This window comes from Opisthorchis viverrini (genome assembly GCF_000715545.1).
Source record: "Opisthorchis viverrini unplaced genomic scaffold opera_v5_100, whole genome shotgun sequence".
Classification (NCBI taxonomy): Eukaryota; Metazoa; Platyhelminthes; class Trematoda; order Opisthorchiida; family Opisthorchiidae; genus Opisthorchis; species Opisthorchis viverrini.
This window is the reverse complement of record NW_008751756.1, coordinates 860325-878688: the sequence shown is the minus strand read 5'-3', so window position 1 is coordinate 878688 and position 18364 is coordinate 860325. Positions and strand designations below refer to the sequence as shown.

The window sequence follows — 18364 nt, the reverse complement described above, 5'->3', positions numbered from 1 at the left end:
CTAGTGTCTATTCACAGGCACATGTTGAACGGGCCCACCCCTCTCTGGTTCCCTACCTACTACATCACCTCAAGCCCCAAACTCCGCACTGGCAGTCTGAGTTCCAATTGAGACCCCAATTTTCAGGAAAATGATGGCGAAACTACAAAATAAACAATTCGGGATTTTTTCACGGCGGATTGATATGAACAAGTTTGAAAGAGGCCAGATGCCTAAATTCTATTTTGCATCTATATTCATGATGTCTAATGGTCCAGTATTTTCACATACAACACAGGCGTTCGCTGGGTTTCCACGGAATAACATGGAATGATAACGCACTTTTCGCCATTCAGAGGCAGGTGCCTGTTTGGCAGCCTCGCACTGCTTACAAACATTTGGAGGGCTCTGATGTTGGGACCTAGGGATTTTAAGTCACCTGAAAGAGGTAGAGGTGGACTTGAAAACGCATCTAGAAGGTTGCTGATGTGGATCAGAAACATGAGTGGCCCCAAAACTAAACCTTGAGGAACTTCAGAGTAGACCGGTGCCGAAGAAATGTAGGTCGAGCTTACTTTCATTCGGAATGTTTTGTCTGGTGGTAAAGCCCTAATATGGCATAAACTTTCTCCCTGGACCCCATAAGGCTCGAACCTGTGGAGAAGCGGAACGTGCGGGAATCAATCGAGTACGTTTGAGAAATTGAGCCATATGGCAGCCAATACGAGTCTTTCCTTTGGGTTTGGGTTAAGCTGCCCTCAAAGCTTTTGACTGTTAAATGTGCCTCATGGTGCTTAGCCTATCTCCACTACAGTATCGTCGCCCTCGCGGGGACCTGGAAATTTCTTGTGTACTGTTTGCACGAGGTTTTGTCAACGGATTATCCCGATTCACCTCACTAGTGCACGGTGGAGGCATGGTAAGGTTTTCAGGCTCAGGACGCACACTATTACTGAGCAATAATTGTTCTTATTTTGAACATTTGGTGCGTGGACTAACCTTCCTCCAGCGGTTGTTCACGGTGCATCTGTTACCCGGCTCAAAGCACTTTAAGTGTTCTATTCATTTGGGTCCTCGCGCTGGCAAGCTTACACTAAGAACATAATGAGTGGTACTACACCCTTTTTCGCTTGTATCTTTCATGTGAACGGGAGCTATTGAACGACCAGAACAAACCCGACGAGGGGAGATTGGTTGAAAGACTCGATCCTGTGAATAAATACGTGAATCTTTGAAAACACATCGAACCTAATCTCCTTGGTAAGCACGACACTGCCGACCTTCACGCAGCCCGCGTGGTGCGGATTGGGAGTTACGAGGATGCGCGTCTCGTGAATGATGCTTGTTATATTGAGTGTCGGCACTCTGTTTTTCCTGATGGGCTATTATTTAAAAATATTACTTGGGTAGATGAAAGATTCCGCGTTTTTTTATAGTAAGCCCGTTGTTTTGCCCAGGAGGGAGAGGACTGACAGATTCGGGGCGCATATCTCTCAAGGAGACCATTAGGTCCATTCACTTCATGTCTAATGACGGTAATTTATAGAAGTCAAGAATGTTCGCAAGCACACAGCACGTCATACTTCAACCCATTACGCGTGACGGTTGGTTCAAAGACCAGTGATGCCATTGAATCTGTACGTTCCCCTCTTTTACTTCACTTTCCAGATTTTCGATATCCTGCTTGACCATTATGTCCTTTCGTGGTACAGGTAAGCTACGGTTTTGTGCCGAATGATTTCCAGAACCTTGTCGGATGACCCTGACTTTATTCTACAAGTAAAGCTGTATCTTCAGTATCTTTCCGCGTCACTTGTCCATCGAATAAAATCGGTATGGTCCTTCCCAGTTTACTTGAAGGTTTAGATTGAGATTACAGAATCAGTACTGGATCGCATTATAATGACTGCTGTGGGACATTTCGAACACATTCTATCCGCATTGCCCTCAGGTAAATACATAACTATTAGCTAGAGAATTCTGAGTTTCATATATACCCATGTAAATGTGCAGAAGGCGGAAGTTAGGGGCATTAAGGGTGATTGTGAGGCACTTAATCATGTCTTTCAGGATATCAGCAGTTTTATGTGGCTGACAGACTGCACATTTCGATACACCAGCGATCTTGACTATGTAGTGCAAATTGACATCTATAATATCAATTGCACGTAGACTACGGTTGTGGTGTTATATGATGGTCAGTCACGTATTGTTGTTGCGTCACTCTGCCTCATAAACCTGGTGACAAGAATATTAGTTATCCAACATAGTAACTGTATTGACATCACCTGCTGCGGCATCTTTCGCTCGCTTCGTAAATCAAGAAGAAAGTGTTGAGACAGTCAGTAGGACGTCGTGCAAAGCAGATTCACCTAACAAGCAAGAACATCCTGTTTTCTTCTTTTCGTTAGAGCATACTGGCCAAATGCACTGAGTTCCTTGGTTCGGAAGATTATTTGGAATTTTGTTGTCGCTAAATTTGATGCAACCAGCCCCCATACTAAAATCCATGGAGATAAAGGGGGAAAGGTGTGCTTCTTCTTAACCGACAAGTAGTGCGACGGCCGTTGGCATCCGGCAATGAAGTGATGCAGCGTTAAGTCATTTTTTGATGTTCGTGGCTGCTTGCGGACTGGAATACAATTGCAGTGCCCACCTCTGGACAGGGCAGTCTTTGTCCTGAACAAGTTGGTGGGTGGTGCCTGCTAGCTAGTGCACTATTGCATTCTGCAAAACAGGTCGCCTTGAATGCTCCGCTTCTATATATATTCCTGTCCCATTTATTTGTGAATCCTCTGGTGTGAGAGACTGTCCTTGTGCCCCAACAATATCCTCGGTAGTCCGACAAGTCACAGATTAGCAAATCGTCACACCGTAGTCAGCTCACTTCTGTCATACACCCTTTGGGTGAGCGCCATTCGCTGCGTTGTTCATTTAGCAAACATCTGGGGCCATTGACCCTCTTTATTGTATCTGCTTGCACCCCAACGAAATGTAGCCCCGAATCTGGCAAAGACGATCTATGTGCTGGTGCTAGGTGTTGTATTACAAGGGGCTAAAAGCTGCGACATCGTTTTTGTTTACTGACATGGACGCTCATGTAGGTAGGTTGAATGCTGTTGAGGCCTGATTGGGTGGCCGTCTTGGATTTGGACACAAGACGCACGGACAGTTTCAGATGTGTGCCGGGCTGTCCGTTTGTTGTACCACTTTTCGGAACAACCGAAATGCTTGGTAACTTAGTGCCTACCAACGAACCAGTCCTGAGTCCAAACAGTCTTTATCGCCGTCGGTTACTGGTGGTTAGGGTCGGTCACTGCCTGCCGCTCCTTCTGGAATACTAGCTTGACCTCTGACCATGGGCTTGCACGCGTCGGTCTTTCATTGTGCTTTTCACGTCTACGCAAAATGAGCATCTCTCCCCTAGTCTTTGAAAAGCTAGTATACTCAGAAATTCAACGAGAATATCAGAACCGGCTCCTTGAACGCCTGTCGGACAGTCCAATGTCGGATATAAATGGCCACTGGAAAAGGACATCTAAAGCGCTTTCCAGAGCCGCACAACCCATTCAACGTTATCCAAACACTGGATCACTGATAGGACCATGTCTTTTCTGTGGGCTCGGCGATAGACTCCCCCTGCATCATCATCGACAGCATGACATCAGTGTTCCACACTGATACTCCGCGGCCTCACAACCACGATTTATTTGGAAGCCTTATTGTGGAGAAACGAATAAAAGTGGATGGGGAAGGGACTTGCTAGCGTTCTACAATCATTCCGACGTACCTGCACTTCCGAACAGTCATTCAGGCCATCTGAACAGAAACGGTGAACATTGGCATCGGTTAACAGCCATATCTTGCAGCGTCTCCAACCAGCCCGACCCAAAGCTGTTATCTTGTCGTGGGGGTCGGACTTCTGTCCTGCAACGATCCCGCGGGCTATACTGGCCGAAATTCAGTTCCTAAAGTCTAGTGAGTAATCGTATTACGAGGCGGTTTGGAGGTAAGCCGTACTGTCCTCTACGATCGGAGTGGGAAGGCAGTAAGGCGTTTCCACCAAGTGACCAGCATGTTCATATTTATGGAAGCAGCAATGCTGCCTTCCCCCGAGGAAGAACGGGTTAGAAAAGGTCGGCCCCAAATCCGCACACTCCGATCACCAAACGGTTGACTGTGACCACCAACGCATTATTCAATACGGTCAAAACTCTTCTAAAACCACAGAGTCCGGTGCTGCTCAAAAGGCACCCGCTGTTTGTAGCTGCACTAGGAGTGAGACAGTAAGCCCTACTCCCCGCGCCCTCGGGCCAGGCCGGCTGTCTACAGCCAAGTAGGTCAGACTATTGAGTCACTGGCTCCGGGAAGGGTCTCTCAAGAAAACCCTAAAAACCGCTGTCTCGCGTTTCAGACTCGAGTCAGGCTAGGGGCAGGGTCCCCGATCAAAATCCTATATCCTCCCACTGCCCCGTGGGTCAGACTTTTGAGTCAAAAGTTCAAAGCCTCAACTCAATCCCATTCTTAGGCCTGGGCAGCCGGGAAGTATCATTTACCTTTGAAGCTCTTCGCTCAGCGGTCTTCTCCAACACTCTCTCCCCACCAATCGTACAATGCAGCGCAATCAACCCATCTACTAATTCCCTAACCACTGTGCTGTCTCTCAACCGTCCCTCTGCAAAATAAACCAAAATAACTACTAACCTCAAAAATCTGATCCACGTTGCACCCTTTCAATGTCCGTACTCTTTGTCCAATTTGGCAGCAGGCATCCCTTGCTGAAACCTTCCTTTTTCTCCTTATGTATGTTGTGTCTCCGAGGCACACATACTAGACGTCAGTTCGGTCGTGCTCATCAAGCCGTTTACCACGAGCCCACTCTTCGGGTAACCGGTGATCCTGACGCTCGTGGTATCTATGGTGTGGGAGTTGCACTGAGCCCCAAGGCTGAAAGCGCCCTACTGGATTGGATTCCAATAAACAGTCGCCTTTGCGCTGTGTGGTTGTTCGGCCCAATTAAGGTTAACGCAGGTCGATGCAGTAAACGGTGTTTCTTTGTCGTGTCAGCTTACGCTCCGACAGATAGCAGTTATGGGACTGAGAAGGACGAGTTTTATCAAGATATGTCACGACTGTCTCGGTCGGCAAGATTGACGGATATGTTAGTCCTGGCGGGTGATATGAATGGCCAAGTTGGATGACTAAGTCCAGAAGAAGAACAGTTAGGTGGTCGATTTGGAATCGATGCTGAGCGTACGGATAACGGAGGGCGCCATCTTTAGTTGTGTGCAGATCATCGTCTGTTTCTGACCAGTACGAACATCCAGCACAGTTGCTGACATCGAGTTACTTGGAGACCACCTACCACAAGATAGTCGTGGACTCAATCGGACCATGTGGCTATCAGGTACCGCTGGATAGCCTCATTTGAGGGTTGGCGTTCCTTCTGGGGTACGCACCACCGTGCGGGCCCCCTTAGCACCTCGCTTTCCGCCAGCATTATGCATGCCAGAGGAGAGTAGCTCCGTTCATCAAATTCGACAAGTTTCAGTAGCTGAGGAGCACGGCGCTGATCTGGCTAGAAAGCTACTGAAAATGCACAGTCGTGTGGACGACGAAGATTGCTTGGAGGTTGAGTGGAGGTGGGTTAGAGGAGCAATACTCTGAGCTTTCAGAACTGTTTGTCCAGCCCATATCGACTCAATGAACACTGGATATCTTCGAGATCAGCAGATCTTATTGCTGCCAGAAAGGCCATATCAGCAACTAGTGACTGTAATCCCTCAACCACCGGATAATTAGGAGCTTAGAGAATGACAAAATGCTGGTGGATTTCGAAGGCACAAGAGATGGAGAAGGCTTTCGTTGCAGGCAACAGCCGCGCCTTGTCTCAACTGATCTTATCAAAGGGTCAAAAGAAGGCAGATGTCAGTGAGACAATATGTGAAAAAGACGGAACAGCAATTCACTCCTTCAGACGCCGTCTTGAGCGGTGGGCTTAGCACCTCCAAGAACAGTTCACCTGGTCTTCTTCAACACAACCGCTGGAAGAAGCAAATGGGCCCGAATGGAACATCGACACCAATCCACCATCAGCAAGCGAAATCCAGCGTGAGATTTCAATTCTGAAGCGCAACAAGGCACCTGGCCCCTATGGTCTTCACCCCGCGCTCTTCAAAGAAGGTGGAGAGGTCCTGGTGAAGTCTGCTAACCATACTACAGAAGACTTGGAACGAAAAGAGAATACCAGCCGAGAGGAGCTCCTCGATCATCATCCCAGTTTTCAAAAAGGGAGCAAGAACGTCATGTGAAAACCATGGTGGTATCAGCCTGGTATCCGTCGCATCTAAAGTGCTCTCTGGCATTATTTCGCGCAGGTCGATGGATTATCAAGAGAGACAGATTCGTGATAATCAAGATGTGTTTCGCCCCGGTCGAGGATGTGTCGACCACATCTTAACCTAGGGACATTCTTGAACACTGCCACTCCTTCAGACGTCCAACGTTGGTCGTTTTTCTGGATTTGAAAGCCACTTTTGATTCTGATGGTCACCAGCAACTTTGGCAGTGTCTGTCGGTCGAAGGAATCCCTTCCAAATTTCTCTCCCTAATGAGGGCACTGTAGGCGAACTCCTGTGAACGTGTACGAGTATACGGGAAGCTCTCGCCTGAGTTCACCACGTCCAGTGGTGTAAGACAGAGCCGTTCTCCTTCCCTTTTCCTCTTCAACTTTGTTATTGATATGCTGCTTGAAATTACTCTGCTTGCGTCCGAAACCTCGGGGGTCGAAATGCTCCCGGGACGTTCCTTCACAGAAATCGAGTATGCAAACGAGATTTCTCTCCTTGGTTCAGGTCTTTCCCAAATGCAAACGATTTTATAAGAAATACACTAATTTAAAAATCAATTTGGTTTTCACGGGAGACTCAATTGAATCTCTCGTTTATGATGTGCTCCAGCTGAATGTGCTGCACACAGGGTTCAAGTAGATCATAAGGTTGACGGAAACTCGGGGACTGCGCCTACCTGATGAGCCCCAAGAAGGGCGAAACCAGTCGTGGGTTGTCGAAGAGTTTTCAGAAACCTTGTGAGTAGTTTCCTTTATGCAAACGATTTTACATAACCTGAATAACTCTGTCGCATGGTTTGGCATGTGCTTCACACTTGCAAAGTGTAAGGTGCTGCTACAAGGCTGGGTGGGATCAAACCCACACCTCGTGCTTGCAGGTGAGCCAATCGACGTGGTAGATGAATTTGTTTACCTGGGCAGCTGTATACGTTTTGGTGGACTGGCCCAAGATGAGACTATTTCTCGAATCGAAAAGGCCAGGATAGCTTTTGCCAACCGCCGACACCTATGACGCCGACGTGAGAACAATCAGTCGTTCAGCTGTAACACCCTCCCGGTGTCCAGACGCCATACTACCCGAGGGCAACACGAGGACTGGGATACTGCCAGGCTGCCCAAGCCTAGACAGGGGAAGTCGAGAGACAGTTGTCGGGTTCGAACCACGGACCTCCCGGTCAGTAGATTCGCACTCTAACCGCTTCAGCCATCTCGCCTACGTGACGTGAGTTTGTCTGCCAAGGAAAGAGTTTACACTGTGGTGGTGCGATCCATACCGTTTTGTGGATCAGAGAAGTGACCCCTACGCGCAGAGGACGTACGGAAGATGCCAATATCTCAGAAGCATTGGTCAGGTCTGGTGGGAATATTGGCTTAGTGATGCTGAGGTACGCCAGATGATCTTAGGAAGAACGAACTCTCCCGTGATAGTTGAATTACTCACGCTTCATAGACTGCGCTGGTTGGGACATGTACTCCTCATGTCGAAGGACAGTCTGCATCGCAGAGCTCTTTTTCTGAGCCCCGTGGTGAGTTTAAGTGACCGAACGGTGGACAGTATGATCTGGCAACGAAGTACGAAAGCACCAACCAGCAAACTTAGTCGGGTGAGCAAATTCCGCCTCCACGGATGGAGACCACGAAACCCAAATCACCAATGATTAATGACATTGGTAGAAATGGCCCAACCGCGCAGTCAGTGGTGCTCGTGCATCAAAGCTGTCGCGTTCAATGCTCAGCTATCCTATTTCCGAACCAACTGAAAATGTTTTCGTCCATAAGTTCTGTTTGTACATCCCATACTCCCGTTTTCCGGTGGTTGAAACTGTAGAAACTGACTCTAATGTACCTACGCTACACAGTTGATTGATTGCGTCCAACCAGCCGAAATGAGAATAACGTGGTCCTCACCCCGGAAGGCGAGTAGCACCGACAGCACTCAAACGTTTTGTATTTTCTTTGATACCCTTCTGTCAGGTCAAGGGATGGCCACCTCTATGGCTCAGTCGCTTGAGCACGAAAACAGCAGTCTTCGACAAACGATGGTTTGGCATGCGCAGCTTCTGGTGCTGGCAATTTGTTGCAGTTGCACAACCGACCACTCGCTTTATGATTACCTCGTTACGGATTCCCCGACACCAACGCACACGAACTATGGTTCTGAAACAACGGTTTTCGAACACCTGAAGACGTCTCAGTCCCGCTGCTAGAACTGGCTAGGTCTAATATCCATGCAACAAAGCAGCCTGTACTCTAGTTTGATGCACACGTCCCTTGAGATTTAGGGGTGTACCGATTTGACGCCATAGGTTTCTCGAATTATCAAACGCGACCCGAGCCTTGAAGATTCGTACATTTACCTGATCTTTTGCACTATACTCAAAAGTAATTTAACGTCCAAGATACGTAAAACGATCCGCAACTTCGAGTGTCTCTCCCAGGATTGTTAGCGGTATGTTCAGTGACTACATATCCAGGAGCACAACCTTACACTTTGTGAGTGCAAAGTGCATATCAAAGGACAGAATGACTTCGGTCAGTTCATCCAAAAACACCTACGCCTTCTCATCTGAAGATGAAGACAGGATTTAGATCGACAGGATTTTTGCCAGAGGCCATTTGAACACTGGGGTTCCAGCGTTCGTCTCATGATTTCATCGATTACAAAATGGAATAAAAATGAAATAAGTGGTCACACCTGACGGACACCACTTTGTATACTCTCAAAAGCCTGGAAGCCTGAAAATATGAAGGACTGGTTGTTTTCACAAACTTCCAGGGCAGTTACCGGGCGAGCGCGTCAGGGAGAACAGACTGGGTGACCGAGGTGAAAGCGCTCTGAAACTCCAGGAGTACCAAAATTGGGTCGTTGGTACGCGCGACGTTGTTCTAGCACCTTGCGAAGTGTGAAGATTTGGTCGAGACAACCCCTACCAGGCCGGGATTCCGCTTACTGCTCCCAAGTCAGGTTTTATGGGTTACCATAAGGTGACGAAGAATAGGTGACTCCAGCAGTCTCTTTACGATCGAGGTCAGGCTTATCCCCCTACTGTTACCACGCTCTCAACATGGCCCCTTTTTTGAAAGTGGACACTCACGAACTCTCCCCACATGTCTGGATCGGTTTCCTTTTCCCAAACAGGCAAACGGATCAGACAAGCACTGACCGAGGACTTCACCCACGCTTGAACAATTCTGGTGGGAAGTCATCCGGACCAGAAGCTTGGTGGCGCTTGAGACCATATGCATTCTTAAACCCCGGAGGCTATAGAGGATTCCACGTTCACCGTCCATGGTTCTACGTCAACTATGGGCTTCAGATGAGTGGCAGAGGTGGTGACGATAACTGTTGTTTGAGGTATTCTGCTCAACAAATGAGGCATTCTTCTTCATTCAAGGTGGTCGAGCCATTCTGACCCTCCATTGTTTCGCTCACAGATGGTTTCCGGGGCTGGTCGCACGGGCATTACTAGCTTTCTGGGCCTTTTCCATTTCTTTGACTTTTCGTGTCCACCAGACTTCATGGTCGGCTCGCATGCTCATTTTCACTTGATGTCTGCTAATTCGTCGGGTGAAGTTATGTTCGAGACCGGCTGGGATATTTCTCCGAGATTTAAGCAGTGTCAGTGTTCGGTCTGATATCCTGTGCTTGGGTGTGCCTCGTAGCGCCGTACCGCAGGCAAAGGTCACAACGTTGTGGAAAGAGGTGGTGATTTCGTCTCAGTATCAATTCACATTTGATGGTGGAACAGTTGGAAAAGACTCCAGAAGACGATTCTGGTAAATTTGTCTATCATCAGGATCTGTCAGTCTCTCACTCACCATGCAATTTTTCCGCACCTTACCTGCAAAACGAATGGAGACGTGACTACGGACGAGCGCCTGTTCGGAATCCACAAATGTGTTCCAAAGCGACAGGTGATCAGTTACTGATCCGAGCTATCGGTAACTGATGATGATCTGATCGATTTGAGTTCGTGTTCGGTACGCTGTTGGGGGACACCATGTGAGCAGAAGTATTCGACTATTTCGGAAGTTAGTACTGCATAAAACAACCTACGATTAGCATATACCCAGAGCAATCATTGATCATTTTTTTCCATTGCACCGGATCCATTCCATGTTAACTTCCTAATCGAGTTTCAATTGCACTAAGCCTTTCCACTTGTGTGTTCAGGTCTCTGGAAACTACAACGATATCTGAGCTTTTGGCTCACCGAAACAGTGCATTCAGGGCGTCATAAAACCTGTCTTTGATGGTGTCGGAGCTACAGTCACTTGGAGCGTAAACAGACATAGACTTCCTTCTTGTGAGACTCTTTCACAGACTTTGCCATACGAATCGCAGAGAAGCGACTATCAGTGGGTATCCAGCCAAGCAAGGATCCTTCCGCCTGGCGACTTAAGACGAAATCGTCCCTTTGTACTTCCTACCGCATCAGTCTGCGCAGTCAAAAGCGAATAGAGAGTGATGGGGCGGTTAGCTCAACCACTGTGTCTGCATCCTGAATTATTGTTTCTGATGCACTACACACATCAATGTCAAGCGAGTCCAGTGTGATAAAAATAGTAGCTTGTTGTCCTGCTTGCTTCTGGTTGCAGACATTGAAGGCAGCCAGATAGACTAGGCGTCGGTGCTTGAAAATTGATCTCGAAATATCTGAGGATGTCGGCGCCGAATGACGCGCAGATGTTTGCAAAACTGATGCAGGGCGAGTCATCAGTTTTAACTGCTGGGCCTACAAGGATAGTTATTAGTGAAGTGGAGAAATGGGGGAGAGAAAATATGAGAAATAGAAAGAAGGGAGGCGTCACCATTAGCCTGTTTTCGCTTACCCGCCCTCCTGTATGCAGCGAGTAAGGCGACCTGGCTGACGGTTTGGCGTGAGTTTATTTGTATGTGTCCCAGCACTGTCAACTGTGGTGGCTCGGCAATGTGCTATGCATGCCAAAACACTATTCACCGAGACCAGTGTTGTCCTCCGTGCCTCCTTCACGATGGCGCGAACCACGAGGTAGACAACGTATGACTTGGCTGAAGGATGTGAAAGAGATTACGAAGAGTTTGGGTGTTGTTAGTGCAGTACCATTTCACGGATGAGGTCCCCGTGCCAGCCCCCCTGCGCTTAGCCTGAGACAGTGCAATAAATCGATGCTAGTGACATTCGTTTTGACAGTTCCCAGGTTATCTGAATGTGCACTTGGAGATATTTTTTCTCATTTGACGATTGTTTGTCTGCTTAAAATGATTCAGGCAGAATATCGGAAGTGGTCCCATGGGTTTTACACCTTAAACTCACGAAGTCGTATTTCGAGGTTTCCCATCGTCTTTTTCTTCCTTGAAACATCGGAATGAAAACCTTGAGTTTGTTGATCCGTTGACTTCCCTTGGCAATTGCGTTAACTGTCGTTATACTGTAACACACGGCGTCAACGCACGGATAATCGAGGCTGCAGCCAATACGTAACGGGTTGTGAGAAATTGGGTACTTGGTAACGCATCCGAATTATCGGGGAAACATAATAAACGTACCAAGTTGAAGTGTTTGCTGCTAGTTGCACGTATACATAACTGCCTTTTACTGAAGAGTAGTTTTATTCCCCATGAGATTGTTGGCGCAAAGTTCGCGGAGCACACGGCAATGTGTAATGAAGGCAACTGCAGCCACACCGAGTGCTGTAGGATATCCGAGCCTTGTTGACCACACAGAATAGAAACTCATGTTCTAATCGGTGTAATATCTTCAAATTCTTCTTTGGCATGCTTCTCATCAACCAGTTTTTTGGTGCGGATGTCAACTTTTTCCCCATCGCATGTGCATTACCTTTTTCATTATGTAACGGATAGGATCTGGTGATTTTTTCTTCGCTTCAGTAGAACAATTCCAGTTCCTTTTCCTGCTTGGATTCTTTACTCTTTCGTTGCTTAAGCGCGTCACCGAGTTTCTTTGTCAGCAAAGATTTATTCATTAGTCTAACCGATCTATACTAACAGCATGCACGAACACGGTACTACCTTAACGCTTTCTGGTGCACATTGTAACGTGCTACCAGTTCACGTGTTTAGGCGTATGGATTTTCAAATGAATGTGTGCTGTCTGTGCTGCCTCATATGGATATGATTAGGTCGACAGCAACTAGGACCCAAATGTTTAATTGGCTAGGAAGTAGTCTAGTTCTGAAAGCACCAGCCGCACGGTTGAACATGATCATTTACATCTATGTATCTTACATTTATATACAGGCTGAGAGTACGTGTTGTCGCAAGAATTTTGGGCTGTATAATCCTCCATGTTTTCTTTTTCATACGGTTGTCGACTCAGTTCGTCGACGAATATTCAGCACTGTCTCAAAGTTACAGGAAGATTAGAGTGGCTATAAAGTTATTATTTATCATGTATTATCGCAGAACCGTGAGTTTTTAGTGACGAACGCTTTGTACACTTGTCCGGATAAATGCGATGGTCTTAGTCTGTGTCCACCCTTGATTTGTTTGTTGTTTCTTCTCTCTGCATACACACTTCATCTGCTACTACATATTACAAACGCAATCTTTCGTCAGATCGCTTGGATTAGATTTCTGGTTCTAAAGTCTAATTGATGTAAACCACGTGTTCAATGATGTTCAGCTGCCTTTAAATATAGTTTACCACTCACATTAATAGTTCTTGAAAGCAAGTTTTTGTAACTAGCAGGAGATACCGTGAGTGTCATGTAAGTGCAATATTCCTTGCCAACCAGCCTGTCTTTCGCTATACAGCTTGCGCGAATCCATAGCCTGGTGGATGAGGTAAACGAGGTTCATAGGTCAACATAGCCCCGCCGTTCGCTTACAGTGCTGCACTTTTACTAAGACCCAATCTCTACAACTGCATTTGTAACTTGACGACCAATTTCCCGCGGTAAATCTACGAACTTCTCTACCCTTTTTTGACTGCGCTCGGTATCAGCTGGGATGTCTCATTGTCCGTGCCGCTCGTGAGAACAATCGTCTCATTTTTGACCGTTTCTAAGCTTTATTGGATATCATTCGGAGTTGTCCTAATACAGATTTTTTTCATCAAATAACAAGATGAAATGCGAGCTTGCTTTCCTTATGATCCGCACAGATGACTGGATGGAGTCCATGTTGGAAGATTCGGTTCTCCGAGCCTTTGGTTCACATCTTCACATCTGTATGGCTTCCCGTTCTTCTGAACTTGCCTACATGCGAGCCTTAGTGAACCGCATTTTGCCACTTATCAGCTATCCTCCGGGATTGGTCACTCCGAGCAGCATCAACGTAGAAAGATTCCTCAAACCCGACTCCCTGAAACACGCATTTTCACAGCTGAAGCGCCCCGCTAGCCAAAGTTCCGCTAGATCATCTTCGATACGACTTGTTCCGGTGCATCGAAGTCTGTCCAACCAAAATCTGCCTACCAGGCAAAGTGAACACGTTTCATTGGGTGCGAATCGGTACGTTCACATTTACAAGTGTGCTCTTCACCTTGGGGATGCATCACAACTCGGAGCATGCGATTTACGGTAGAAGTAGGTCATACCATCAGGTACTCCTGTTAAAACGGTAAGATATTGCCTTAGTGGAAAAGCAAATTTGTGTTTATGTTGGCATCTCTGAGACAAGTGACAGGGAGTTGGCGCTGACCAGTTGCTGTATTGGCTTACCGTTCCAGATCTTTAGTATGGATTACTGGCATCTTGGGTCGTCCCTGAACCAAGAGTACACACAGCACAAACGAATCCCGTACCGTTCCTTCATTTAAATCCACACCTCATTGGTTCATCTATTATCGTGCCCTTTTATGTGTGGTGTCTTAGTTTTACGGTATGATTTGTTCCTGGATCCATTCTCCCGGCTTCTGTGCTATGCACTTGACTTGCATGGATTTTCCTCTAACAGGCGAAGCAGAGAATAGTTCTCTCGAAGAGCATTTCAAGCTGGACCATCCGTGTGCAGCTCATAAAACATGTGGTCAGTATTTGCTACTGACTTATTGCTATCATTGGTGTTAATGTTAATAGTCTCCCGGGATGCATCGTTCGTCTCCCGATTGCCATGTATACGAGGTTCTAGCTTAGATCGCCCGAATTTTCACATCAAGTTTTGCTGAGCTTTTCTCAGTTTCTGTCAGTGCTACTTCTCAGTACGATAAACTCCTTTACTCCCGTTCTCTTCCTTTCACCTTACCTCTCTTTCAGTGCTGCCTACAGCTTCTTGGTTGAGATTCTTTCTACGTGTGTCCTTTTGCCCGCCATGGATGCCATTGCGAATCCCGTAAGTTTATTCAGTCTTCCTGATCTCACTTTTTACATTTTGGGGAAATTTTTCGTAATTGAGTTGTTTGACACTTGAACTGAATTATCAATCCGACGTGGCACCCTTTTGGTCCATTGCTTCTGTGTGATTCGAAGGAAACACCAGAGTACAGTCCTAAACAAGAACAATCACACAGGTCAGGTTCGAAACATGGATCCTGTCAGTAGTCTGCTGCCTCAGCCACTGTGCTATTTCGAGCTCCACTCTAATGGCAAATGGCTGTATGACACACTAGCAGTACTTCATTTTTGTGAGGCATCGCAATGCTAAGTTAACATCGGAGAAAAGAAAGTGTGCATTTTGGTTTATCGCTATTCCGATATTTAAAACAGGGTACTCTCTTAACTCTTCTCAGGCCACCAGGAGCCAGTTTATGTCATCAATAAAAACTGCGGAAAGGTAGCTTGTTTTGCAGCCGCATTTGCGTGGTCATCACCCAGGATGTAGATATGCATCCAATAACCCAATTTACGCCAAGCCCTTGCAGTTTAGAAACAATGATAGGCGAGAGAAGCAACCGCGCTCAATAGGTCTAATGCAGACCGGAACTTCAGCTGCAGATATTGCACATAAAACGCTATGCAGCTTTTTAGTCCAAACTTATCGCCATGGTCATAGATAGTACACTATGCAGTCTGTTATCCAACTTTGTAAGCCATTTCCGAATTTGTCTTTTTTTTTCGTGACGGCTGTGCGTTTTCGGTCCAACGTACAACTCCTTCAGCTACTTTGCTTCCAGCACTGCTTCAGGTTCATATCACAGACCGACGCTTTTGATCCACTTCGCTTGCAACCGCCTTACCTTTGTAAGCCATTCCGAATTTGTCTTTTTTTTTCGTGACGGCTGTGCGTTTTCGGTCCAACGTACAACTCCTTCAGCTACTTTGCTTCCAGCACTGCTTCAGGTTCATATCACAGACCGACGCTTTTGATCCACTTCGCTTGCAACCGCCTTACCTATGGAAGGCACAAGACTTCAAACTGAGTAGAAGAGGATCGTAAATTGGGCCACGTCTTTACATATGTGAATACCTTTGGGAGATCATTGCGAATCTAAGCCGTCAAAGGTGTCTTGATAGTCATCAGCACATCTTTTTTGTGATATTTGATGCAGTTTAAATTCGCGTCTTGTATGGTGTCCATTGTAATTTGCATAATCCGCTGCCACTGTCCGTAAGTCGTGGGCTTTCTTTATCCGGAGCCAGGTTGTCAAATTGTTCCCACCGCGGATTCCCCAACATGGGATGCGTGAATTTTCTTGATTAGATGGACGTTTCATATCTATTTGACCGCATTGTGGTAATGAATTTGCTCTACGAGGTCCACCACTTTCAAAAGTGACTTGCAAGACCCCTATCATCATTCTGTTACTCTCCTATACTTTGAAAACTTGTGTTTAGCAGCGAGTGAAGTGGGCATGCTTGTTGGGACTACACGTGAAAACATATTGCGATCAGGTTATACAGGAAGCATCAGAAAAATAAAGCCCTATCACCTGTTCATTGGTTGCCCACGATTGCTAATTGAAACAGTTCCGCTTGTGCTTTTTGGCCTTTCGGCACGGCTTTGTTTTAATCGTAAGATCAAAAACTCAAAATATCTTCACTTTCTACAAACTCCGATTTTCGTCGATGTTTGTTAAAGTGAGCGAACCGAGCACTGGTTTGATTTCCCTTCACTCATGGGTTTATGTTTGTCAAGTGTTTGGGTTGACCTTGTTCCTCAGTGCCCCCTCGAACAAGGGAACTTAGATTCGGCACTGCGACGAGGACAACAAAGTCGTGCAACGTGACGTTTGGTTTGAAGGTACGGGGCTTGAACCCAACCCAAGCTTCTCGGTTGCTTCTCTCTGTACTTGGGCAGCCTGATAGTATCCCATTCCTCGTGGTTCTTTCGGGTGTATGGCAGCTATGTTCCGAAAAATTGCCACAATTGATCGGTCGTTTTTATTTCCACCCATAAGAACGCATAAACATTTGGTTTCCTGTGAGTTCAGATCTTGTCCCAACTTTCAAAAGTTAAATCCGAGGCTTGGAAAGTTGGAAACATACATAAAGTCGGGCAGTCGTTCTTGTAGTCGTGTTTTTTGCTGGTGAATTCTGGCACCACGCTAGTGTTGTAGGAGACAAGGCAGCACCGGTTATCGACATCGATCGACAACTCACAACCTATGTTAACATATTCCCGATGTCCAATCAAATTTCACGGTTTGATTGTTATCCCAACTTTTGGCTTCTGTCCAGCTTGACTTCCAAATTTAGACCAGCAGCTCACGCTGGTGATCATCTAAGATAGGATGCTTTTTATACCTATTTGAATATGGAAAACTCTAAGGTTGAACTTCCGATTCGCGATAGCCCATTTCGAGTTATTGGCATCTGAGTTAGCGTATTGATGCAACGAAAATTGTTAACGGTCGGTAGAATACATAGTTGCAGCTCACTGACCCCACAACAACTCGTTTACTAGACTACTAATTTTTACTGTTGGCCGATATTGTCATATAAAAACAGCAACCAGCCTGACAACCAGCCAACGAATGCGGGCGTTGTCCACTGAGGATTGTACAAATTCTGAACGATGAAGGCATCACGGATAAATTCAACTTAAGCATAAGGTTGACGGAAACTCGGGGACTACACCCACTTTATAAGCCCCAAGATGGGCGAAACCGGTCGTGGGCTGTCGAAGAATTTTTAACAACCTTATGAATAGCGTATTACGTCTAACTTAATAATCTTTTTCTGCTTGAGCTTGTTTGCTTCAGCGTTGTTTAATATAGACCAAATGTGCCATTGTGACTTACATATCATGCGACGCAACTCAAGTTGAGACCATGCACAGGAGCACTCTCCTTACTGCCAGTCAGCGTAGCTCCTGATGTATTGAGGCCATCATGCTAGGTCATTATCAGGGTAGAATAGCTGAGTGAACAGCATCCACCTAGATCATCTGGAACCAGGCTTGTCGGGTAATTAGCAAGCTGAACCGAAATGACAATGGCACATTCTCCAGTCACCTCCTTTGGCGTTATGATAATCAACCACCCTGAGTACGTGTTTTCATTAGTCAAATGTGTTTGTCCACTTACATCTCTGGTCGAGTCATTTTATGATTTCAGGTTACTTCTTGTTCTTGTCATACTTGTCTCCATTAAGCTGCACTATCGCTAATCGGCTTCGCGTTTCCCACCCTTTATCACAGGATCTGCTCAACAAGTTCATCTTGCTCTATTCTCAACCGACTGAAGTAAGTGTTGCCAGGAGATTTTCTCATTTTCGAACATTTACATCCACTTTTTCGTCCTAATCTCTCTCCAATATACTTTGGACACTTTAGAGTTCCCCTCTTGGTGATACACTTGTCCTCTCCCCACCCAGAGTTGGTATAAAAAAGATGGTGCATCGTAAGAGGTGATCTTATCAAAAGGTGACAAATGTAGTTATTTTGTTTTTTAGCCGTTAGAGTTATCTGGCTGACCTGAGATCAGTTTCCTGTCATTGGGAGATTGGACCTTACTCTGACGAGATGATTTGTGTACTATTGTGTGCTATACTAGGGGTATCTGTGTGATACTTGTGACACTTCTCGTCTTCGAGGAGTAGAAAAGGTGCAGGTGTTTTTGAATGAACTGACCAAAGTCATCCCGCACAAAGTGTAAGGTGATGGACTTACAGTCGCCTAAAGCACCACTAACAATCTAGGGACAAGCAATCGAA

The 18364-nt window shown here is 46.3% G+C and overlaps 1 protein-coding gene across 1 annotated transcript in view; it reads left to right on the top strand.

Annotated features, from left to right (window-relative positions):
- Positions 1-1647: 1647 nt before the first annotated feature.
- Positions 1648-18364, top strand: part of T265_05358 (hypothetical protein) — a gene marked incomplete at both ends in the record, with an annotated part of 50746 nt that continues 34029 nt past the window's right edge. Inside the window, 4 exons of the mRNA XM_009170349.1 lie at positions 1648-1691; positions 13435-13783; positions 14528-14603; positions 17850-17894. Of these exons, the coding sequence (XP_009168613.1) occupies positions 1673-1691; positions 13435-13783; positions 14528-14603; positions 17850-17894 (489 nt within the window). The remainder of the gene's footprint in view (positions 1692-13434; positions 13784-14527; positions 14604-17849; positions 17895-18364) is intronic.